The sequence below is a fragment of the Diaporthe amygdali genome (assembly GCF_026229845.1).
Source record: "Diaporthe amygdali strain CAA958 chromosome Unknown NODE_15_length_991109_cov_64_707514, whole genome shotgun sequence".
In the NCBI taxonomy this organism is placed as follows: Eukaryota; Fungi; Ascomycota; class Sordariomycetes; order Diaporthales; family Diaporthaceae; genus Diaporthe; species Diaporthe amygdali.
In genome coordinates, this window is record NW_026517035.1 from 479,831 (window position 1) to 502,809 (window position 22,979).

General features: G+C 54.6%; 7 protein-coding genes across 7 annotated transcripts; 6 read left to right on the plus strand and 1 right to left on the minus strand.

The window, feature by feature from the left end:
• Positions 1 to 1,265: 1,265 nt before the first annotated feature.
• Positions 1,266 to 2,627, plus strand: J7T55_009888 (uncharacterized protein; the record flags this gene model as incomplete). Its single annotated transcript, XM_053143850.1, has 4 exons — positions 1,266 to 1,419; positions 1,484 to 1,590; positions 1,647 to 1,819; positions 1,874 to 2,627. The coding sequence occupies 4 exons, from the start codon at positions 1,266 to 1,268 to the stop codon at positions 2,625 to 2,627; spliced, it is 1,188 nt and encodes a 395-aa protein (XP_052993407.1).
• A 536-nt stretch (positions 2,628 to 3,163) lies between these two features.
• Positions 3,164 to 4,923, plus strand: J7T55_009889 (formamidase; the record flags this gene model as incomplete). The annotated part of the gene is made up of 7 exons (XM_053143851.1): positions 3,164 to 3,235; positions 3,291 to 3,309; positions 3,370 to 3,427; positions 3,492 to 3,722; positions 3,786 to 4,111; positions 4,227 to 4,541; positions 4,631 to 4,923. 7 exons carry the CDS (start codon positions 3,164 to 3,166, stop codon positions 4,921 to 4,923), a joined length of 1,314 nt encoding a protein of 437 aa, XP_052993408.1.
• A 219-nt stretch (positions 4,924 to 5,142) lies between these two features.
• On the minus strand, positions 5,143 to 6,148 carry J7T55_009890 (ubiquitin thioesterase otu1; the record flags this gene model as incomplete). Its single annotated transcript, XM_053143852.1, has 2 exons — positions 5,143 to 5,478; positions 5,534 to 6,148. The coding sequence occupies 2 exons, from the start codon at positions 6,146 to 6,148 to the stop codon at positions 5,143 to 5,145; spliced, it is 951 nt and encodes a 316-aa protein (XP_052993409.1).
• An 807-nt stretch (positions 6,149 to 6,955) lies between these two features.
• J7T55_009891 (uncharacterized protein) lies at positions 6,956 to 11,673 on the plus strand (the record flags this gene model as incomplete). Its single annotated transcript, XM_053143853.1, has 6 exons — positions 6,956 to 7,258; positions 7,484 to 8,559; positions 8,621 to 8,723; positions 8,780 to 9,614; positions 9,684 to 10,243; positions 10,621 to 11,673. The coding sequence occupies 6 exons, from the start codon at positions 6,956 to 6,958 to the stop codon at positions 11,671 to 11,673; spliced, it is 3,930 nt and encodes a 1,309-aa protein (XP_052993410.1).
• Positions 11,674 to 13,278: 1,605 nt separating this feature from the next.
• J7T55_009892 (uncharacterized protein) lies at positions 13,279 to 14,943 on the plus strand (the record flags this gene model as incomplete). The annotated part of the gene is made up of 1 exon (XM_053143855.1): positions 13,279 to 14,943. One exon carries the CDS (start codon positions 13,279 to 13,281, stop codon positions 14,941 to 14,943), a length of 1,665 nt encoding a protein of 554 aa, XP_052993411.1.
• A 1,963-nt stretch (positions 14,944 to 16,906) lies between these two features.
• On the plus strand, positions 16,907 to 17,862 carry J7T55_009893 (uncharacterized protein; the record flags this gene model as incomplete). Its single annotated transcript, XM_053143856.1, has 2 exons — positions 16,907 to 17,081; positions 17,285 to 17,862. 2 exons carry the CDS (start codon positions 16,907 to 16,909, stop codon positions 17,860 to 17,862), a joined length of 753 nt encoding a protein of 250 aa, XP_052993412.1.
• Positions 17,863 to 19,509: 1,647 nt separating this feature from the next.
• J7T55_009894 (uncharacterized protein) lies at positions 19,510 to 22,847 on the plus strand (the record flags this gene model as incomplete). The annotated part of the gene is made up of 5 exons (XM_053143857.1): positions 19,510 to 19,847; positions 19,924 to 20,366; positions 20,438 to 21,034; positions 21,669 to 21,981; positions 22,115 to 22,847. 5 exons carry the CDS (start codon positions 19,510 to 19,512, stop codon positions 22,845 to 22,847), a joined length of 2,424 nt encoding a protein of 807 aa, XP_052993413.1.
• Between the last annotated feature and the right edge of the window lie 132 nt (positions 22,848 to 22,979).

A 22,979-nucleotide genomic window follows, 5' to 3' on the forward strand; every position in this document is an offset into this window, starting at 1 on the left:
GATGGCGTGGAAGGTGGTAGAGGATAGCAAAGTCTTGTCAGACAATCATGTCTACAGCAGGCGAGGGGCAGCGATAGTCGACATTGCAAGATGGACGACCTGGAGGGGCTTGGACGCGTAGAATTACGAGACCCAGATATTGGTCGCAGATTGGAGGAGAATCAGTTCATCAAGAAGCACTTGAGACACGAGTCGAACGATATTGAACTGACGCAGGCGTGCAACAGCTATGACCAAGCCCGAGCTGTCAGAGTTGAGGCTCTGTTCAGCTCAATGGACGGGACGTGTCCAATGGCGCATGGGCAAGGCGAGGGATGAAGATTGGACGAAGGTTGAGCGGGAGAATTGCGACTTTTCGACGGTCGAGTCGTCAAGGTGCCCAGGTCTAGGTGGTGGGAAGAAAGCTACACCCCTGGTCGCCCTCACTGAGCACCTGCAGTGCTGCAGTAGTCTTGCAGGGGTGGAAATTGGAAGCGAGCAATAGTCAGCCCCACGCAATCGCAATCCAGCTGCATTCCAGGTCCCGAGGGGGTCCCATCCTGCAGTCGATCCAGTCAGTCCAGCCAGTTCTGTCAATCCGACGGTGGCATTGGCCACTGCATCTGGTTAACGGCGGCGTAACGCCCAGGGTCTCATGATGTGAATGTTGGCTGAGTCCCCATTCTCCGACAGTGACATGTTGATGTTGATGCTCATTTAGTAAACATCATCCGATGGACTGATTGATCGTCACCACGGGCCATAGCTTCGACGGCCAGACAGCTTGTCTCCCTGCCAGATCGGGCCTTAACTGAGAGCTACCTGGGAATAACGAACCGTTTTGAGAACTTGACGGTTGCCGACAGCCCAACGAGGTCCAGGGGCCGTGGACCGCCTGGGGAAACCTGGCATGTGCCTGGGAAGACAGAACGAGCTGTACAGTAGCCCCAGGTGGCCCATGCTTGTTGTTGTCTGGGCTGGCCAAACCCTGCCGTTTCTTGCCGGGCCTGCCGTTCCAACAGCATTCTCCCGTTTGCCGTTCTGGACTGGGGCTGACATCATCTCTCGGGTCCAAGGCCGGGCACCCACCACAGCCACATCCACCATTTGCCTCGTCAGCCATCCACATCGTGACTGTTGAGGCCTCAACAGCTGTGATTTCTGACCACCCGCACCTTGGACCGATCTTGAACCTAGTAAATAGCAGTTCGTAGTGACGACCACGGCTTCCATTCAGACTAAATTCGCAATCATATTCCCCAGACCTGCAAAGCAAGCTCATCAATATGGCGGCCCGAGAGAGGAGACCGCCAAGCCAGCAACACCAACAGCCTTCTTCGCCTGTGGACTTTGACAAGGAGAAGCTCAAGAAGGCATTCGACATTTCCCACTTCGACATCAATGCCGTCTTGCGAGGAGTCCAGCTTACTCTAGTTGGAGGTAAATTCCCTCCATCGCCCTCCTGCTGGCTAGCAATATTTCTTGGCGCTGACTGCGAGAGCAGCCCATCGAGCACTTCAGAATCCTGCTTTGTTCAGCTCTGAACACTATCGCCAGGCCGCAATCGCAGTGGCAGCTGGTATAGCTATCCGTCTTGCCATCTATATCCCGGTAGGTGCCCTTTGTCCGCATGAACTCCCTGACACGTGCTGATGTGCCGTTCCCAGATTCTCGGCGTCCGGGTATTCCTATGGTTTCTGTCTCTCATCTTCCGCCTTGACTCTGTCACCTGGGACGATAAGATCCTCGAGGGCCTCAACTTCGTCGCGGACTATGTTTTGCAGGTGCCGCTCTTCCTTATGACTCTGATGCGTTATGTCACACCGACACTAGACAACCTGTAAGTCCGGCCCTTAGAGCCCAACCTGGTGGCTTGATATCTGACGAGAGACAGCTTCATGGAGTCGCTGAGGTGGGTAGATGTGACCTACGTCCAGAAGCATAAGCACGATGACCCCAAGGACCTCCGGGACATGTACTACCCCAACCTGAGGCAGTACTCCACCCGTGACGGCAGCACTCACACGACCAGCACCGCCGAGGCCATCTCTATGTTCCTGTACAGGTTCGCGCGCAAGGCCGGTATCTCTCTCGCCGTCTATGCGCTGTCCTATCTGCCCGTGGTCGGTCGGTTCGTCCTACCCGCTGCCAGTTTCTACACCTTTAACCAGGCAGTTGGCCTTGGCCCGGCCTCCGCTATCTTCGGCACAGGTATCTTCCTACCGCGGAGATACCTCGTCATCTTCCTCCAGACCTACTTTTCGTCCCGCAGCCTCATGCGCGAGCTTCTCGAGCCTTACTTCGCCCGCATCCGCTTTAATAAGCAGGAGAAGCGCAACTGGTTCCGCAGTCGAGAAGGGCTGCTGTTCGGTTTCGGCATCGGGTTTTATGTCTTGCTTCGGGTGCCGCTCCTAGGTGTGTTGATTTATGGTGTTGCAGAGGCTTCGACTGCATATTTGATCACCAAAGTTACGGATCCACCACCGCCTGCCAACAACAGCGGTGGTTTCGCAACGAGCCAACAGGAGTGGAAGAACAAGCAGAAATTCCTCAGTCTGCCCCTGTCAAGTCTGGATAAAATCCATGACAAGCCGCCTGCGTACTCCGAAGTGGATCCCCATCCCGAGGCCCGACCGGGAGAGCTCTAACCGTCACATTAAAATGACGAGCATCGTCAAAGGCAGTTCATGATGCGGGACGAGTATGATGCGTAGTGGGCTAAGTGACAAATCTGCCTGCTGAGCACTTTACGTATTTGGCATTTAAATTTGCCAGACGGGCTTGACCTTCCAGAATACCTACCGACGAGCTTCGGCGGTCTTATCTGCGGAGAGGTGGAGACGCGGGGGCCGATCCGGGCAGATGGGTACGGCCAAGCTCGGGATTGGGCAAGTCGCTGCAGATAAGGGCAGGGGCACGTTTCGAGCCGTCAACGACCAAATCCCTTGATAACGACTATCCTAATCTGTGTAGTCAGATTTCATTACGTCGTCCAAGCGAGTTTTCATCTCAGGAACACAGCATCTCCGTACGCTTGTGCGGGGTAGCTCTTCATATGTGATAGATATAACTGCGGTGCTGCCCGTCATGGCGGCAAAGAGGCTCCTTAGGCATTGCTTCACGATAGCATCCACGGATTTACTTAAATAGTTAATTGTGTTCGGAAGTTTATAGCTTGATCAATATGCCTGGTGAAATTCGGAATATCTGCAAAGTCAGCCTTGACAAGCCTGCCAGTGAGCAGCCGCAGCTCCATGTAAGTCAGGTTTACGACGGCCTACATCTGTCCCGAAACTAACAGGTGAGAGTAGAATAGATGGCATCCAGACAGTAAGACAATCATCAAAAATTCTGGATACTGCCATGAATGAAAACTGAAGAGATCCCTAGTCCCCTTCGCAGGCAAGATTAAGGATGGCGAGACTGTTAAGATCGAATGTGTCGACTGGTATGTGTTCACGCCTTCTCCGTGTGAAACAAAACACTACATCTAACACATCCGTGATATGAAGGACCGGCGGCCAGATTGGAAACAATGATTCCGCAGATGACATGAGAAACGTGGATCTCACAAAAATCCACTATCTTTCTGGGCCTTTTGAGATCGAGGGCGCAAAGCCCGGCGATGTCCTCCTCGTCGAGATAATGGACGTCCAGCCATTCCAGGACCAGCCATGGGGCTTCACAGGCGTGTTCGACAAGAGCAACGGCGGTGGCTTCCTGGACGAGATCTACCCTTCAGCGTGAGCCCCACCCTCCCCCATCTCGCCTCCAAACATACACCCTAGCTCACACCCAGCGCGCAGGGCGAAAGCGATCTGGGACTTCGAGGGCATCTACGCCACGTCGCGGCACATCCCGCACGTCAAGTTCGCGGGGCTCATCCACCCGGGGATCCTGGGCTGCGCGCCGTCGGCCGAGGTCCTCGACACGTGGAACACGCGCGAGGGGCAGCTCATCGCCTCCTCCAAGCTCGAGGACCGCAACGTCGCGCTGCCGCCCCTGCCCCAGAGCTGCCACCCGGGCGCCGCCACGGACGCGAGCCTTGCCGAGAAGATCGGCCGCGAGGGCGCGCGCACCGTGCCTGGCCGGCCGGAGCATGGTGGAAATTGTGATATTAAGAACCTTTCGCGTACGTGCAAGCTTGAAACTACCCTAGCGTCTTCCTTATTATACGTCTTATAGCTAGAGAGGCTCCTAGGAGTTATATGCCTAGACTCGGTGACGCAAAACTAACACATACACAGGTGGCAGCAAGGTCTACCTCCCCGTGCACGTCGACGGCGCCAAGTTCAGCGTCGGCGACCTGCACTTCAGCCAGGGCGACGGCGAGATCAGCTTCTGCGGGGCTATCGAGATGGCGGGCATCATCACCATCAACTTCAAGGTGCTCAAGAACGGCCTGGCGGACCTGGGCATGAAGAGCCCCATCTACATCCCCGGCCCCGTGGAGCCGCAGTTCGGCCCCGGCAGGTACATCTACTTTGAGGGCTTCAGCGTCGACGAGCACGGGAAGCAGCATTATATGGACGTTACTGTTGCTTATCGCCAGACTACTTTGCGTAAGTCTATTCCTTTTTCTTTTGTCTTTGTAGGGGCTGTTTATCTAGGTCCTCCCTCGAATCGGGCTGGCCGGCTGACTACTGTGTAGGCGTCATCGAATATCTCCGCCGCTTCGGCTATAGCGATTATCAGATCTACCTCCTGTTGTCTTGCGCACCGGTTCAGGGCCACGTCGCGGGAATCGTGGACATCCCGAACGCATGCACAACTATTGGTTTGCCAATCGATATTTTCGACTTCGATATTTCGCCGACTGGGCCGGCCAAGAAGTTGGACATGGGTACATGTGCGTTTGAGACGGGCGTTACGGAGGGCAAGGTCACAGCTGGTGGCAAGAACAGCGAGCATAGTTATGGCGGTGGCCTCACTTATAAGTCGTGAGGGCTTCTCGGATACGCCATAATCGTGTCGAATCAGCTCAATTCATATGACCGCCTGTGCAGATGTCTGCGCTGAGCCACCATGATATAATCTTCCAGAAACATTCTATCACGCTGCAGTGTAGCCTCCACGCCATGCCGTCGAAAGCTCAAATCTTATCTGAAATCCAAGCCACTGCCAAATGATGCACTGCGACTGTTCTGATTTCCAGTCCCAGGTCTAAGTAATCTCCATCTCGCTCAGAGCCGAATGGCCTGTGTCCTTCATGTGCTTGCTCGCCTCTGCAGCGCCCGCGCCGATCCAGTTGCAGCCAGGTACGTCGCACTTGAGCACGAAGTCGGTCGTGTCGGTGAAGTAGTGCTTGTCCTTGAGCTGCTTGGCCAGCTTCTGCGCCATCTCGACCACGGCCTCGTTGCTGACATCCCACTTGGTCTCGTCGAAGTCCACGGGCAGGCTGAGGTCCATGGTGAAGGCTATCCGGTCATAGTGGATGCCTGAGTATAGCAGCAGGCACCGGGTTGCCTTGCCCTCGCCGTAGCGGTCTACGCGTTGTGACTATGGCATATTAGAACTAGACTTGGCTGATAGTCTCCGCAAGAATTGTACATACCTTGACGTCTACCGAGCAGATCTCTATATCGTAGATGTCTGAGAGAATAGATAGCTCGATCGCCCCGCCCCACCGATCCGGCGAGAGCATGATCTGCGCGTACCGCTGAGGTTCCATCTCCAGCACTACCTTGTCGAACTTGTCGGGGTGGGCTAAGATGTACTCGCCCACCTCCCTCCGCAGCGTCGGGGCCGGGTTTGCCCTCTGCAAAACTCCTCCGAACGCCGTGAACATGCACGAGTTGTCATCGGGCATGACTCGCAACGCCAGAAAGCCGTCCTTCTCGGGCCATTCTATGACCGTGTGGTCAGCCTCCACCGCCTTAGGTTTGAAAGCTGGTTTCGTCGCCACGGGCACCTCTGGTGCAGCTGGCTGTGTGTTGTCTTCCTTGGGCACGAAAGTGATAGCCTCGCCCTTCAGATTCAGAGGCTCGATAGTTGCGTTCACGTTGCTGAGGTCGATATTCTTGAGAGGATAGCCGTACTTCAGAGCTGATGGTTCTGAGCCTTGTTTCTCTCTCAGGTGGTCCAACAACTTCTGGATAGTCCAGTCCGGCGTTGCGGTGACCGTCTCGACCCAGCCTGGACCGCGGACTCTGAAACGTATCTCGGCCATGATCTATGTGGCTGGAATATTAAGCCTTGTGTGTGAGCCTGTAATATTGAGCCTCGTACGTAAGCCTCGAGTGAGACTCTCTAGCGAGTGAGTGCTAGGACTCTGTAGATGTAGTATAGGTGTCTGTATCGAGTATCCCCTTACTGGCCGGCAAGTCTGAGTCTTGGGGTTGTCGTCGTCCAGGGATTCTATCCCAGAGCTCCTATCACTGGGGTGACCTCTCGCCTGATATGCGCATAACAGCAGCCTCTCGCATAGATATGCGACTATCCCCGGCTCACGAGGGCGTATGTTCAAGGCCCACCACCAGTAGTGAAAGCCGGTCCAAGCTCGTGAACAGCTAGTACACCATAAGAGAGAGAAATTCGGGTTGCAGGTTTCTTCCTATTTGTCTTTCTGAAGCGCCGTTGGACCAACCACCTCTCAAGCAAACAGGTACTGTTTGCTTTCAAGCCAACCTCGGGGTAAGTCGAGTCTCCTTTCTTGGTGGCGATGCCCTGCTGCAAGGTCGAAGCCCTCTTCGCGGTCGTTTTTTGTAGCTTGTCAACAAGGTCTGCCTGTATCTCTTGGTGTTGCTGGCTTGGCGAGAGCGGAATGATGAGAGTGAGGATGATGGTAAAGGGAAGACTGAATCGCGAATTCACACCATTGCCATCTCTTTGATATGGGCATTGCCATTCACTGACAAAGCAAGCCATCAGCAGTCCCCTGCCCTGACCAATTGGCGGCTGTCCCGCCAACGACGCTCGGGCCACAGCCTATCTGCACTCCCCCCGTGCGCCTGGCCCACCACGCCCACCAGCAAGCATGGCCCCAAGCCGCCAGTGGGCCCATGCTGCCCCCGGGCGCCCATCCCGGCCCCTAGCGCGGCCATTGGAGAGGAGGCGCGTGGTGGTCGTCGACGAGCTGCAGCAGCAGCAGCAGCAGCAGCAGCTAAACCACGGCCTCGGCCACGGAGACGAGGACAGCTTTCTCCCCCTCTTCTCGGACGAACCGTTGCGTGCCGCCCCAGACTTGGACCAATTCCTCCCGCCTGCCTCTCGCGTGGAGCTCAACCACCAAGCTGCACAGCTGCGCCAGGCACGCATTCGCGAGCCTTCTGGACCTCTAGTAAGTCGCCCCGTCGCATTTCTATTCCCTGCTGCGGCTTGCGCTGCCCGTCTAATCCGCGTCATCTTGTTCGCGTGTCGCGCGTGCGATGCCAGACCTGCACCGCATCGCGCCATTGCGCCGTCTTGGATGCAGCTTGTCATTGACGCGACGCGACAGCGGGAGACGATCGTCACTCGGATGACTTAGTGTTTGGGAGACTTTGGCACACTGACAGGCACGCAGCCAAAAGTCGACCCCAACAGCAGCGCCTTTTGGTCAGGGTCAGAGGAAGTAGCCAACGAAGAAGCCGGTGGAGAAGTCCCCGAAGGAGGCCGTGAAGGAGCCAACGAAGCAGACAGTGGAGAGGACAGCGACAGTGACGACGTTCTCGACGAGCACGTCGAATCGCCTTCCTGGGAATATCTGCTTGACCCCCCTGTCGCTCCTGCCGAATTAGACAACCTTTCGGAGCTCTTTCGGGCTGCGTCGCTACACGAGGACGTCCGTCGCTTCCCTGTGTTGTCGCCTGAGGCCCAAGAAACCCAAGAGACCCAGGAATCCGAAGAGACTGAAGAGACTAACGAGTCCGACGAGTCTGACGAGTCCGACGACTGGGAATACTCTTTTCTGGAGGTTCCGGACTTCTTAGACCACCATAATAGCGACGACGACGAAGAAAGCGACGGTCCAGGGCAAGGTAGCACTGGGAACGGTCAAGAAACGAACAGGGGCGCCGAGGGAGAGGGCGGTGCAGAGCAAAACGACCAGCAGAGGGACAACGAACAGCAAGATCCTGAACAGGACACGAGTAACCACTCGGAGGGCGAGGGTGGGTCCACACAGAGAGACACGGCCCAGCAGGGTTCAGATCCAGACTCGTCGACTGATTTCGACGGTGACGAGGGATCCATGGCGCCTAAATCCGCGGATGAGATCATGGTGCAAGATTCTATTGAGGCGAAGGGCGACCAAGACGTCGAGATGGGAGATGCCCCTGCTGACGCCAACGGTGGGGAGACCGCGACTGCCAGCCTCACAGTGAACACGGGTGCAGATACCAACGGCGACGCGGATGCCGAGGGCGAAGCCGATGTCGATGGTGATGGCGACGCCGATGCAGATGGCGACGCAGATGCAGATGCAGATGCAGATGCGGATGCAGACGCCGACGCGGATGGCGAGGTTGACAGCGCCGGACCTGCCGATACCTCAAAAGGCCGCCGCGGAAGAGGACGTTGGCGAAATGTGGATGATCCAAACAAGGAGCTGCGCCAACTTATTGATGATCTGCAGAAGTATCTCAGCAGTTACACAGAAGAGTGAGTGGCCAAATCGGTTGACTGTTCAGGCAGGCAGACACTGACATTTTTTCTGGCACAGTGACGAGGAGATTTGTGAGCCATTCCAGCGCATTCCGCGAAAGAACATCTTCCCAGACTACCACGAGATCATCTCAAATCCGATCGCATTCAGCACGGTTCGAGTAAGTATTCCCAGCAATGTCATCTTCACAGCGAGTAGTCTAACGAGGAGACGCAGGGAAAACTTCTCAAGAAAGAGTACACAGAGTTCTCCCAGTTTGTCTTCGATGTGGCTCAAATCTTCCGTAATGCGCAGATCTACAACCGTCCGAGCTCTGATATTTTCAAGTACTCTGTGCGCTTGATGGAGGTCTTCAAGGAGAAGCTCCAGGAGCTGATCAGCAACGAGTCCATCTCTGCGGAAGAAGCTGTGCTGCCAGATTTTGGCGAGCTACCTCCCGTGGATCCTTCACCAGAACCTGACGAGGACGAGCTAGAAGAGGAGGATGATGAAGAGGAGGAGGATGAAGATGAAGACGACGACGATTCTGATGACGAAGGCGGCCGCCGTAGAGGCCGTCGACGTGGTCGAGTTTCCAAGAAGGACGCCGATGATGACGACGACTACCACAAGAAGCGTGGCCGTCCACCCAAGGTGTTCACTCCAACGGAGGCGCGGATCAATGCAGTTCTAAAAGGCCTGCGGAAGCCAAAGGATGAGGACGGCAACCTCCGCGTCCTCGACTTCGAGAGGCTGCCTGACAAGCAGCTGAACAAGGAGTACTACCAAGTGATCACAAATCCTGTCGCTCTTGATCAGATCAAGAGGAACGCAAAGCGCAAGAAGTATCGCAACGTGGACGAATGCTTTGCGGATATCGATCTCATGTTTCGCAACGCGATGCATTACAATGCACCGGACAGCCAAATCTACGAGGATGCGACTGAGCTGCTGAAGGAGGCCGAACGGCTGGTTGAGCAGGAGAAAACCAAGCCAGATGATGCCTTCCGTGACGAGGAGGGCAAGCTCCCTCTCTCAGAGGCCCAGCATAACGGCGAGACGTGGAAAGTTGGTAAGTACAAAGAGGAAATGTGCCAAACCCTGACGAAGAGCGATGCTGACATTATACCTCCCACTTCAGGCGACTGGGTTCACATCCGTAATATGAATGACCTAGAGAAGCCTATCGTGGCCCAGATCTATCGGCTCTGGCAGGATGAAGCAGGAAAGAAGTGGGTCAACGCCTGCTGGTACTACCGTCCTGAGCAGACCATCCACCGCGTGACGAAGCGTTTCTACAGGAACGAGGTCATGAAGACGGGCCAGTACCGCGATCATCTGATTGATGACATCGTGGACCGATGCTTCGTGATGTTCCACACGCGCTACCACAAGGGTCGACCGCGCGGCCTGCCACCAGGCAAGGAGGTGTACGTCTGCGAGGCGCGATATAACGAAGAGAAGTTCACCTTCAACCGGATCAAGACGTGGACGAGTTGCTTGCCTGACGAGGTTCGGGAAAAGGACTATGAGATGGATCTGTTTGATGTCCCTCGCAAAATCAAGAAGGAGCCAACTCCAATTGCGCATCTCATCAACGAGAATGCCAAAGAGACAGACATGATGCCGAAGCCAAACTGGGGACACAAGGATGCGCCGCCCATAATAGGAGGTGTACACATCCGACCCAGGGAGCCGAATGTAAGTCAAAATCCATATTCCATATTCTTTCCCCATTTGCGCTATTTCCCTGCGATTCACTTTTCCTTGCCTGCGACAAAGACGTCATCTGCGCCGAGTCGTGTTATGCCTCGCAGCCTTGTCTTGTTGTGTCTCGAACAAGTTCTGTCAAGGTTCTTGTCTTTCCAGCCACACTTTCCTTATCGTGTCAGATTCGCTTAATCTGGCTGCTCTTCCCACACCCCCTCCCTTGTACAAACTTTTGCTCGAGTCATCCCTGCCCTTGAAAGGCTCAACGCAGCTTGAGTACACGTCTCGCGCGCTGGCACATTCCGCGAACAGAACAGAGCATCTTTCGTGGACAAGCGAGGACTAACCGCATGATCCCTGCAAAACAGGACTCTCCTTCGCCAGAGCCGACCCCAGAGCCCCCATCGGTCCCACCGCCCTCGATGGCTGCTGCTGACCCGATTCGTCGACAATCTGTCCCGATGGCCCCTACGTCGACCGCCTTTCATCCCGGCGTACCGGTCCCGATCCCTTCCCCTTCTCCTGCACATGCACATGCGCATGCAAATCACTACCAGCAGCCGCACTTCATCCCACCACGCCCGGTCGCGACTACGCCTAGCGCCATACCGGTCCAGTCTACTCATCACCAGTATCAGCACCACACGGCCCCTTCACCCGTGCACCATCACGCCCAGGCTCACAGTCCCCATTTTGCTCCACAGCACCAAGGCTACAGCCACCACCCACAGCAACAGCCGCCGCCGCCGCATCAGCAGCAGCCGCACTACGTGCCCAGCCCTGCATCGGTGGGTCATCATCACCACATACCCAACGCCGGCAGCTTCTCAAGCCAGCCCCACGTCCCTTACGCTGCCCCCGTTCAGCACCACCACTCGCGCATGCCCATGGCGCCCACAGCGAGCAACACGGCAATCCCGCATGCTAATGCCAATGCGACCATGCACACTGGAGCCCCGCGCTACGACTCATGGGTACTGTACGACGACGTCGACGCCTCGATCCCTCGCGAGGTTCGCGACCAGTACCACACGGACGACAAGGGCCATCTGCTGTTCTTCACCGCGCCGCCTCAGAACCGGCCCAGCCACGGCGCCGCGGAGGAGAACGCGACCCTCGGCCACAGCGTGCGCTACCTGAGCGACATCCACGAGCACCGCGCAGAGCGGGAGCGCAAGCGCAAGGAGCGCGACGAGGCGCTGCGACAGCAGGCGGCCGACCAAGCCGCACGCGACAAGGAGGTCAGGGAGCAGACGGAGCGCCAGATGAGCGCCACGGCGGGCCAGCGGTTCGGCGACTGGATCCTCGGCATGCAGCGTGAGAACGAGGAGATGGAGAAGGAGCTGGCGCCAATCCGCGCTCAGAAGGCTGCCTGGCTGGCCGAGAAGGATGCGCTGAATGGCCAGCAGCAGCAGGAGTGAGAGCCCGGTGTGGTCTGAGGTTGTTTGCCATTGACGACATCGTTTACGGCCCATTACCGCCGTCTTGCATTAATCGGCTTGCTTGACAACCCATCACTTGTCTTTCACCTCGACACTTATCATCCTGCTTTTCATCTGGAAAAAGACAGCTTCGACTGAAACAGAACACGGTCTGCTTACGATTTGACTTTTCCATGGACGGCAGATTATACCCAGGCGTTGCATTCGACTGTCTGAGGTTTCACGTTTATTCAAGACCCTCTTGAGAGTGGGGCATCGCTTGTACTGTACGGATTATTGTAAGGAGTTCCAGGGGTACATTAAAAAGAAAACTCCAGTAGGCGAACGATGCCTGATTGAAGAGCTGCATGAGGCTTGGCTTTACATTTTGAGGAAAGGAAGCTCCGGCTGACGACGCCACGCCGTTTTGAGTGGGGCGATGAGGTTTGGACCTGATGATCTTGGTGGTGTGTGCGAGTAGATAGCCCAGCAGATACTTAAATATTTGTTATACTGCACCTCCATTCAGTCCCTTACTTTTGTAGGTCTCACACTTTGGCTTCCGTCTGAGAGCTGCATGCTTTCTGTGGGTTGGCACAACAAGGACTAGCAGAGACATCGTGCTCCTAATCTAAGGTCTAGTGTGATATCGCTGCTATAGACCTCGTCTGGAGACAACCTGGTGCAGGTGAGAGAAGCTGCTGCTTCTGGACAAACAATCTGGGCAAAGTCATGCATCCCTCGGGTGCTCTTGGATTGCATTTGCATTGTGGGACAGGGCAGGACAGACATTTGGAAATGGGAGTCATGAAAGATCACGTGGATTACAGCATGTGGCAATCATCGTTCTGTTTGCCAGATGATGGGAAGATTCTCCTGGCAGCGGCGGACCACGGTTTATAAACTTTTTATGCAAGCTTGCACAGAATCAGAAATGGGACGGCTGGTGGGAAATATTCTCAAAAATTGTCTTACTTTTCTGCCTATAAAGCCCATTGAGTGCAGATGCCATAGCAAACGTTTCTAGCGCAGCAAAGGTAAGCTTCAAGGCACACCCAAAGAAAGTGGCCAATCAAGTTGCAGCCGTTTTGCCCAAGGTGCCCCACCTGCGCCCGCAGCCGAAAACCGCCACCCGCCAGTCTGGCGAAAGTTGTAGTCTATTGGATCATTGACCTCGTCGCCGGCCTCGAGTCACCACTCTCTCTCCCACTTCGACACTCCCTCCAGCTCGACTTCTTTCCAACAAGCTGCCCCTTTCCTTTCAAGAACGTATCTTTCCCATCGAACTTTACATCTTGGACAATTCTCATAGTCATCTTTGAGCAGCACTCGTGCTCTTTTCCCACCCTTCAGCCCCAGTCTCAGCCACCTTTCATTACTGTCTGTACCCTCTCAGTTGCATCGCATAGCACGCCGCAATCGCCACTCAATCTCACCTTCTTGCGACCTTGCGATACTTCATCTACCTCAACTTTACGCCGCCGCACATACACATACACAAGTCTTGAATGGCGCAACGCCTGTTCCACGGCTTTGAAACCCTCTACCCTCACATCTTTCTTTAGCCATCCTCGTGTCGAATTCTACTGAAACATCGACTCGACAATGGCTCTCTCTGTTCTGGCATCTGCCAAGTCGGCCTCAGGCGTTGACCGTCGAGCTCGTAGCCGAAGCCCCCGCCCCAAGTCGCCCAAGCTGGGCAACTTTGCACGCCTTTTCCAGACCATTCCCAAGTTCGACAGCGATGAGTCCGACAGCGACAAGATCAACTCGCCTGTCCACCTGTCCCTCTTCCCGGTCAGCGGTTATCCCGCCGTCTCCGGCCCCACATCACTCCCCCTTCTGGGTAAGGGTCTCATCAGCATCACCAACGACTTGGCTCGCCTTGAGATTCTAGGACTCAAAGACACAATTGAAAGCGCCACTACCGACGACGACAGCCCTGCCAGAGACAGCTCCCTGTCTGCTGACATCGTCGGTGCCAGCCGCGACACCACTCCAACCTCTGCGAGCCCAGTCACCCCGATTGAGGCCATACTGAGCCCAAAGCCAAACATCAAGTCCCTGCTAATCGGTTCCACTCCCGAGTACTTCTCAGCGGACGACTCCGCGGATCCTTTCTGCGAGCAGACTCACGCAGTCCACGCGCAGGAGAAGCACGCTGAGTTCCAAAAATTCGTCTTCCCAGCTGTCACCCCACTCAAGGTTCTCAACCCCAATGACAACCACCTTGGCAAGCTTCAGCGCAATGAGCGCATTGCCATCGCGCAGCTCGCCGCCAAGCCACTCACCTCCCCCATTGCTGAGCCGCTTGTCGTTCCCTGGGACATCAACGGCGACTTCCTCCCTGGTCACTACCAGCCCACTGTCGACTCTCCATGGGCCCCCCAGAAGCCCGGTTACATCCATTTGAAAACTGTTTCCAGGAACTCCATCGACCCCCTGTACCGCGTCAACAAGGCCACGCAGCTGAACATCTTGAAGGCCAAGCTTGACGAGCGCTTTGCCGAGGACAGCGTTATGCGATCTCACCCTCAAATCCCACAGTCCCGAGAGCCCATTCATGTCTTTGTCGATCTGTCCAACATCGTCATAGGCTACTACGACTGCATGAAGGCGAAGCGAGGCGTCTCGAACAACTACAGAGTTCAAGCTCCTCCCTTCTTTTTTGAGGCCTTTGCTCTACTGCTTGAGCGATACCGTCCCTGCGCCAAGCGTGCGGTCGTGGGCTCACTCAAGCCGGCCAGCCAGCACCCAGACTACATGAAGGAAGCCGAGCTTTGTGGCTACGACATGAACATTTTGCAGCGGGTCACCGGCCCCAAACCAAAAACATCGAACCCCCACATCACCAAGATGCCTATGCCTGCGTCTGGAGCACTCGATGAGGACTCTGACGACTACGGCCCTTGGTGCCCTCCCATGCAGGTTGCCATGAAGCACCGCGAGCAGGGAGTGGACGAGATTCTTCACCTGAAGATGGTCCAGAGCATCCTCGACGCCCCAAAGCCTGGAACAATGGTTTTGGCGACGGGCGATGCTGCCGAGGCCGAGTTCTCGGACGGATTCCTCAGCAATGTTGAGCGAGCCTTGGAGCGCGGCTGGAATGTCGAGCTCGTCGGCTGGAGACGCAACATTTCTGGCGCTTGGCGCAACAAGGCCTTCCAGGCCAAATGGGCCGTCGGCCAGTTCCGTCTCATCGAACTCGATGGACTCGCCGAGGAGCTGCTCGGTTTCTGGCTGCGCTCTGGCCAGCGAGGATCCCTCTAAACCAAATCAACCAATGTACAACGCTGCCGCCGCTGGGCTAATTGGCCTCCGCTGCAGCAGCTTTGACTGAGCAATCGCTCGGTGTTTGACACATTCCCACCCTTTTGGCCGTATCAAACGCACATAAATCATTTGACTTGCATGTCAAATTTGTATCGGATACGACGACAACATTTCCAACAGTCAACATTGCCATGCAGGCCTGTCCCTGACATCCTGACGGCCCACGCATTTCAAAGCTGTCTGGATGCACAATTGCAATCTATGCACCTCTCACGATTTTGCTTCTTTTGCCAGCATTTTTGTAATCTCTTTTTTCGACTTTTCAATTTTCTTTTAATCGACTCACCGCATTCAGTCATTACTACTCGGCATAACGGACAACGGAAGATTCTTTCCAGCATCGGCGTTGGCAGGAATAAGAACAAGAAAACAACAAACAAATATGAACAATCTCAGGCATTCATTTTCGCACCTCTTTTCGACGAGACTTGATTTCGCATCTCATCAGCGCATCCAGCCACGGAGTCGAAGGGTGTACTAGGATGCCTTGTTTTACTACGACGGCGTAACGGACGGAGGCGTGCATCAGAGGGAGGGAAAAGAAACATCGGTTCGGCTTTCACAACCCAAGTGTTTTCGGATTCTTCGGCATTGTTCATCTCTGTCTTTGCCTTCGACAAAGATCGCTCATGGATACGGTTGGATCGACAGGACTGACTAGGAACGGGCGGACATGGACACGACTTTCTCCTCACGATGCATAGCGATACCCACATATCTGGCTCTGCCGTCACTTTTTGACGCGAGCAACCAAACCTTGATGCATAAGGCAGGCGTTCCAGAAAGGAAGGGAAAGGGGGTATGGATGAAAACCCCCATATTTGATTGATGATGATGAGCACATTGGTTCCATCTTGGTGGCTCAGCTTGGATGTCATGATGGTGTCTTCCCGACTTTTGGATTCCTGGCAGGATTCAGTCGCCCAAGACCTACCTACGACTCTGGCGGCCACGGCTGTGTTTACCTGTTTCGAACACAGTATTGAAGGAACCACACATACTCTGAAAATCGACAGCGCGTATACCACGCGAGGAGGATGGAACGAAGTGGAGGTATTTTCGACAGACAGACTTTGACAGCCGATCTTGCACTGCGGCTTCATAAGAGAGGCAACCTGCGACGGAAACGACGAGGAGGATGGAATGGACGAAAGGATGGTTTGGGAACGACCTCTTCGGAATTCTGGGAGGAATCTCTGAGAAGGGATTTGTGCGTCGACCACCACCTACAGCACCACCACTCTCATGATCGAGTCCTGGTTGTGGCATCTTCTAGCTGCTGCTGCTGCTGTCGACCTGCTCTGGCTGGGGGATGGCATTAAGCTGTCGTCTTCTACCAGGCTTGAAATACATCATGGTTCCATCTCTCATATTTGGTTGTTTTGTTCCTCTTCGTCCCATCTCATTACTGTGATTGTTTCTGATGGGGGGACGCATCAGGCGAGGGTTCGTGAAATGTATTTAGGTAGGACCAAGTGCACCAAGCCAGCCACCTCCTGGTAAACCCCAAGTCTGGTCTTCCTGTGCTCATACTGCTAGGAATAACGACCCCCTCGCTTTTGGTGGTACGGGCTTTCATTCACGCAGGATGTTTTAGCAGAAGCTTCTTTGCTTTGGGGATGTTCTCGCGGCCTCGTAGCGGGCTCAAGCATGTCCCAGAGGCCTTGCCCGTTTGGACGGTTCCACGTAGTCTGCATTATGCAGGCTTTGAACCCTACGCTTGTAAGTACCCCCGAGCCTGGTGAGTACCTCTGCTTTCGCTCTGGACAGGGAGCCTGCTACGCCAGAGCATTTGTGCGAGGGCAGGCCCACGTTCCCAGTCACACCTAACTATCGACCTTTGGCCCATTCTCCTCCACCTCATCACAGCCTTCTTGTCTTTCTTGGAAGTACCTACACCATGTCTGAGTACAACAACCTCTTCGACTTCAGCGCTTATGATTCGGGCCTGCTCGCCTTTGGCCCTGATCAACTTGGCCCCTCCCCTAGTCTGGACCACTCACAGGCTCGGACTGCACCGTTTGAACTCTCCATTGGCTTAACGGAGGGTGACATAGCAGCACAGCTGCAGACCTGTGTGGATTTTGCACCCTTTGGAGTTGCAGAATCCTTCGGGTAAGGTTTTTTTTTTTTACACCTCTGCTAAGCCCCATTAGTCTGCACGGCCCACCATCTCTGCCTGCTCGCCCGATCAATACTACGGCTTCAACTCAGCATGTCCGAAACGACTTAGTGCCCAAGCACACCTGCGCATACTGCCGTGCCCCCTTCCAAACAGACTCCGCCCTCCACCAGCACGCCAAGCAGGCTGAGCACCAGGCGTACAAGTGCAAGTGCGGCACGGGTTTCAACAAGCACTCGGCCCTTGATCGCCATATTAAGACCAAAGACGCGCCAAAGAATTTCGCCTGCACTCTGTGCTACGAAAAGTTCAATCGGAAGGACAAGCTCCATGACCACTGCCGACATTACCACAAGGTCACGGACGAAGGACTGAGGGCACTGTTCAATATACAGGAGGCGAGGCCTCGCGCTGCTGCCAATCGTCGCCGTCGGGGTCCTGTCCCGTTGGCCGCAGCCTCGTCGGGATCGGCTCCGCCTCCAACTCCAGCGCCGATTTCTGTTTCTGCTGGCCTCTCTGCTTGGGGACCAGATGTGAATGCTGGGCAGCGATTCGCCAATCTCCCGGCTAGGCATTTCATCTCGGCCGAGCCTTTCCTTCCAGCTGGTCCTCCTGTCCCGGCTGCAAACCCCTTCACTTCCGCTCCTGTTACTGACGAGGACTTTGCTGACCTGGCCAACGAGATCTTTGGGGATGGGACCTGGGCCACGAACTTTGACGATTTGACTTTCTGAGTGTTTCTTTTCTCGACGATCTTTTGTCTAACGCATTTTCGACTTCTTGATTTCATTTCCTTGCTTAACCCACGCCCTCCCACCCTACATTTTATGACACGAGTTTTTCTTTGTGACAAGTAGCTGTGGCCTCCGGCTCTCTCGCCGCGATCAAGTGAGCACATGATTTTTACTTCATTGCGGTTAATCTAGTTGCGGACGGTTGGCCGCAGACGACATGGGATGTCATGTATGTTAGCTTGCAGTTTACCATGAACTTCTTCCTAAGTCCTGTTCTTCAACGTGAGTCATGATCGTTCAGAGCGTTGCTTGAAAAGGTCGTACATAGAATAGCCGCACAAGCACGCCTTCAGCAGCTGTTCCACTGTCATCAAACCTCCCATTTCCGCGTACTTCTCCTTCGGCCGGCCTAGACATAACCTGTCAAAGATGCGTGAGGCAGACAACTTCATTCTCGCCGGTGTGCCACAATTTTCCTCCGCATTCCTCCTAGTTCAAATTCCATCGAATCCAAGCAGAAGCTACAGCAATTCAGATATTTATACCCTATCGTACAGAGACAAGGATCAAGACTTAAGAAGTTATTTCACCTGAGGCTACAACGAGCCATAGTAAAGGTGTGACCCTTCTGGCTGAGTTAGCTTCGACCAATCAAAGCAGATCGAGCAGGTCAGCATCATCCCGGGTTAAGGAGAAGACAAACCCAGATAGAGGGGTGGAATTCGCTGGCGGCCTGGTGAGTTCATCCATGGATTGTCGGTCCTGAGCAGATGAAGATGTATAGGAAGCATGTCGCAGCCTAGGCAGCCTAGGCAGCCTGGACGGCATTCAATAGGTGTTTCCTTCTCTCTACCAGATGCCGCAGCGCCTCTCCAGTCTGCCACCGAACTCCTTAATGCTTCCAAACAGCATTCCACACCACCCTTTGTTGAACTACAGAGGAAAAGGATGCACCCACTCCTCTGCAGCATGGGCTGGCCCTCATATAGTGTCTTCCTAATTTCTACAGAATACACCATCACTAATTTCACCATTGAACTGACCGCGATTCTGTTTGGTTGAAGATATTTACACTCAACATCTACCGTCTCGTGATGTTAGGATTCTCAGCCGGTGACACTGATCCAGCTGCAATGTCACCCTAACCTGCTGCCGAGAGGTCAGCACTACTATCAACAACAACCCCGCGTATACGATAATGGAAGTATTGGAGACAGGACTGATGGGTATGCAGATCAATCCAGACTCTGGGCTTATATATCTATACAAGAACAAGCCCCTGTGCGCTAAGGTCGATCCTGGTGAGACATGATAAACACGTTGCAGCGGAACCGAAGATACGGCCAACCAGTGGTTTGTCCGGACGAACTATGAAGATATCTGGGGGAGCGCCGACCATGATAGGCTTGAGACACAACGCTAGGTTGACCCCTGATAGATTCCGGTCATTATAGCCCTGCCAGGGCCGTTGTAACGCTGATTCATGAATATGCGTCTCCATCCTTGGGCTCGGTGCCGTAAGCTGTCCGACTTCCATCAGCTCATATACAGCAGCGTTCCACAAAAGACTTTATTTCATCTCACTCCTCTCTGCCGTCTGGGCGTGGAACATTGAATTTATTCCCTTCACACCTTACAGCAGTCGTCATGGAAGTCTCTGAGAAGTCCGACTTCGTCGGTAGCCCGGCTGCGCCAGGCAGTCTGGTAATCGACTCGACCAGCGACTTCTCCGCCGACCAGAGGGACATGCAGCGCATGGGCAAGAAGCAGGAGTTCAAGCGCAACTTCAACTGGTTCAGCAGCATTGCCTTCACCTCATGCACGATGGGCACGTGGGAGTTCGTGTTTATCAACAACTTCCAGAGCCTTGTCGACGGTGGCAGGGCGGGCATGTTTTGGAGCTACTGCTGGGTGATCTTTGGCCAGTTCTTTGTTGTCCTGTCTCTGGCGGAGATGTCGTCAATGGCCCCGACCGCCGGCGGACAGTCAGTCCTCCTGTTCCTGACTGGAGCCGAAGCAAACAACATGGAGAAGGTTCAATATATGCTGATTCGAATGCAGGTATCATTGGGTCTCTGAGTTCTCGCCCCAGTCCATACAGAAGATTTCAAGCTATGCGTCAGGGTGGCTCAGTGCACTGTGCTGGCAGTCATTCGTGGCTTCTGACTGCATTTTCACCGCCCAGCTGCTGATGGCGGCGGTGTCGATCGGAAACCCAGGCTTCTCCCCTGAGCTGTGGCAGACGAGCCTTCTCGCGATGCTTATAGGGGTCATGGTCACCTCGCTCAACATCTGGTGCTCAAAGAGACTGCCTGTCATTGAGAACTTCTTCGTCTTCCTCCACATTGCCTGCTTCGTCATCGTGATGGTCATTCTGGGTGTAACCAGCCAAAAGACTCCCGCCAAGCAGGTCTTTTTGGAGGTGACGGACAATGGCGGCAATTATCCGACTCTTGGTCTGGCTGTCATGGTCGGGCAGGTCTCTGCAATGTGGAATGTCTGCGGTACGTGGATTACCCAGCCAGTCAAGAGACCAAAGCCGCAGTCACCTTGCAGTGCGCTGATGATATTACAGCATCTGACGCCGTAGCCCACATATCGGAGGAAGTAAAAGACGCCAGCATCATCGCCCCACGCGCCATGTTCTGGTCCTTTGCCCTGAACGCCCCGATCGCCTTCGCCATTATGCTGATGTTTCTCTTCACGGTCCCCGACGTCACGGCCGCGACGACGGAATACACGTTTCCCTTCCTGTCGATCCTGGCCAGCAGCAGCCTGCCGCCCGCGGGAGCCCAGGCGATCACGTCCCTGATGGTGGTCCTCGTCTTCATGATCTCCGTGTCGACGTTCGCGTCGACGTCGCGGCAGTGCTTCGCGTTCGCGCGCGACCAGGGGTTCCCAGCGTCCGACTGGCTGCGCCGCGTCGACCCGGCGCTCAACGTTCCGCGTAACTCGTGCATCTTCACCTTCGGCTTCACGATCGTCATGTGCCTCGTCTACCTTGGTAGCAGCGTCGCCTTCAACGCCATCCTGTCCATCGGCATTGTGGCTCTCATGGGCACCTACGGCCTGTCTACGGGGTGCGTCCTGTACCGCCGGCTGCGGTGGCCCGAGACGTTGCCGCCGGTGCGCTGGAGTCTGGGCCGCTGGGGTATCTTGGTCAATGGGATTGGTGTGAGCTACGCTTCATTTGCCTTTTTTTGGTCGTTCTGGCCGATTTACTACTCTCCCACGCCAGAGACGATAAATTGGGCTGTGGCCATGTTCGGTGGTGTCATGCTATTGGCTGTAGTTGCATACTTCGTACGGGGTCGGAAGTTGTATGAAGGCCCAGTCGCCACTTGTGATAATCGGCGGATCGGCTGAGATGTAGAAGACTACTAGTACATTTCATTATTCTTGCTTGCCTGGTTCGAGCGACTGACCAGCAGCTCGAGTTCATACTGCTTACTTCGAGACCCTCACTGCATAAGTGTCTCAACAATAACTGCGTCTACGTGCTTCTCTACAGAAAAGATTTAAACGATTTTTCTTAAAAGGAAGAAAATAGAAAAGAAAGTCTAAAAAGAAAAAGGCGATGTCTTGCTAGTACTGAGACAAAGGGCCAGGCACGTGCAGAATCTTGATAAAGAAAATTCAATAGTTCAAAATACCTCCTGATCTAGTTTGTAGCGAATCAATTGATCTGAACGGGGTTTACAGCACCTTGCATATTTGCACCCTATCGTGCATGAGCATGTACCAAGACTCCCAGGTACATTTCCCTGAGACTACACTGAGAGCCTCATCTGCCAAAACATATCCAGACAAGGTCCCCAGCTCTGTCTGGCGCGCTCGAACAGGCCAAGTGCAACTCACCTCAATTCACCACGGAACCACCAGAGCTAAGCAAACGGTACACATCATGTCTCAGTACAACACCGGACCTCAATCTACCGCTAACGATGCAGGCTGGGCCTCCTTCGACCCCAAGCTAGCACCCTTTCTCCCTACGATGGACCAGTCAGGAGGCTGGACCTCGCCTGCTCACGCCGGAACAGGGCAATCGACTGGAAGCACGGCGCCTTTGCCTCCCATTCCTGAACCAGCGTCCTTGCATGCCAAGGCTGGATTCACTGGGTAAGCATCTTTTTTTTTTTTTTAACATCAGCAGAGCGCCATGTGGAAAGCAATCCTCCTCGCATACATGTGCCGCATGCCCCGCTTCGTTTCCGAAGAATTACCAGCTGGAGCAGCATGCCGCCGAGAATAGCCACAAGGCGTACCTCTGTACCTGCGGGAAGGCTTTCACCCGCGCCTCTGCTTTAAGACGCCACATCGAAGAGTCTACTACACAGGCTCGCAAGCACAACTGCCCTCTCTGCGACCATGAGTTCAAGAGATCGGGTCACGTCGAACAACATCTCCGTCTCGTTCATAAAAAACCAAACGATGTGATCAAGGACCTTCTCACCGCTCAGGCATCTAAGCCACTCGAGGAAGTCAATCTTGCAACCACTTCCTCCGCCGCTGTTCCTGCGACGGGATCCATGAATGCTCATGCTGGCTATCCCGTCCTCCTCTCAGGCGGACCTTGGACCGAGCCAACTGGCTTCCATTCTACGGTCCTAGTCGATGGTCCTGTGTCACAGCCTGGGTACTTCTCAGACTTGCTCTCGGGTTTCCCGGTTCCTGGCACTGGATTTGCGGCAAAAACCCCTGCATTGATGTCCCATGACTTCGTGGCGCAGGCAACTGGGTGCCATGTCTATCCGGCCGGTGCCGTGCCCGCGAGCCAGACCGGTTTCACCGGCGACTTTGCTCCGGATCTTGCCAGCAATTCGGCCGCACAACCGGAAGACGATCTCGGTCTTTTCGACCCGAACCTGGCTTCAGTCATGGCTTCAGTCACTGTGGACACAGCTGACGGCTTTGGAATGCCAGCCCTGGAGAGTGATTCCATAGAGGGAATCTACGATGTCGACCTTGACATTTTCGGTCTCTAGGATATTATTTACATTGACAATTAGTTCTGTTGGGGTTGAATTCTGTCATTTGATTTTCTGCTTTATTTTCCCTTTTAACGACGTGACGACCTAACGGAGGAACCATGCTGGCTATGATGGACACGATACAAT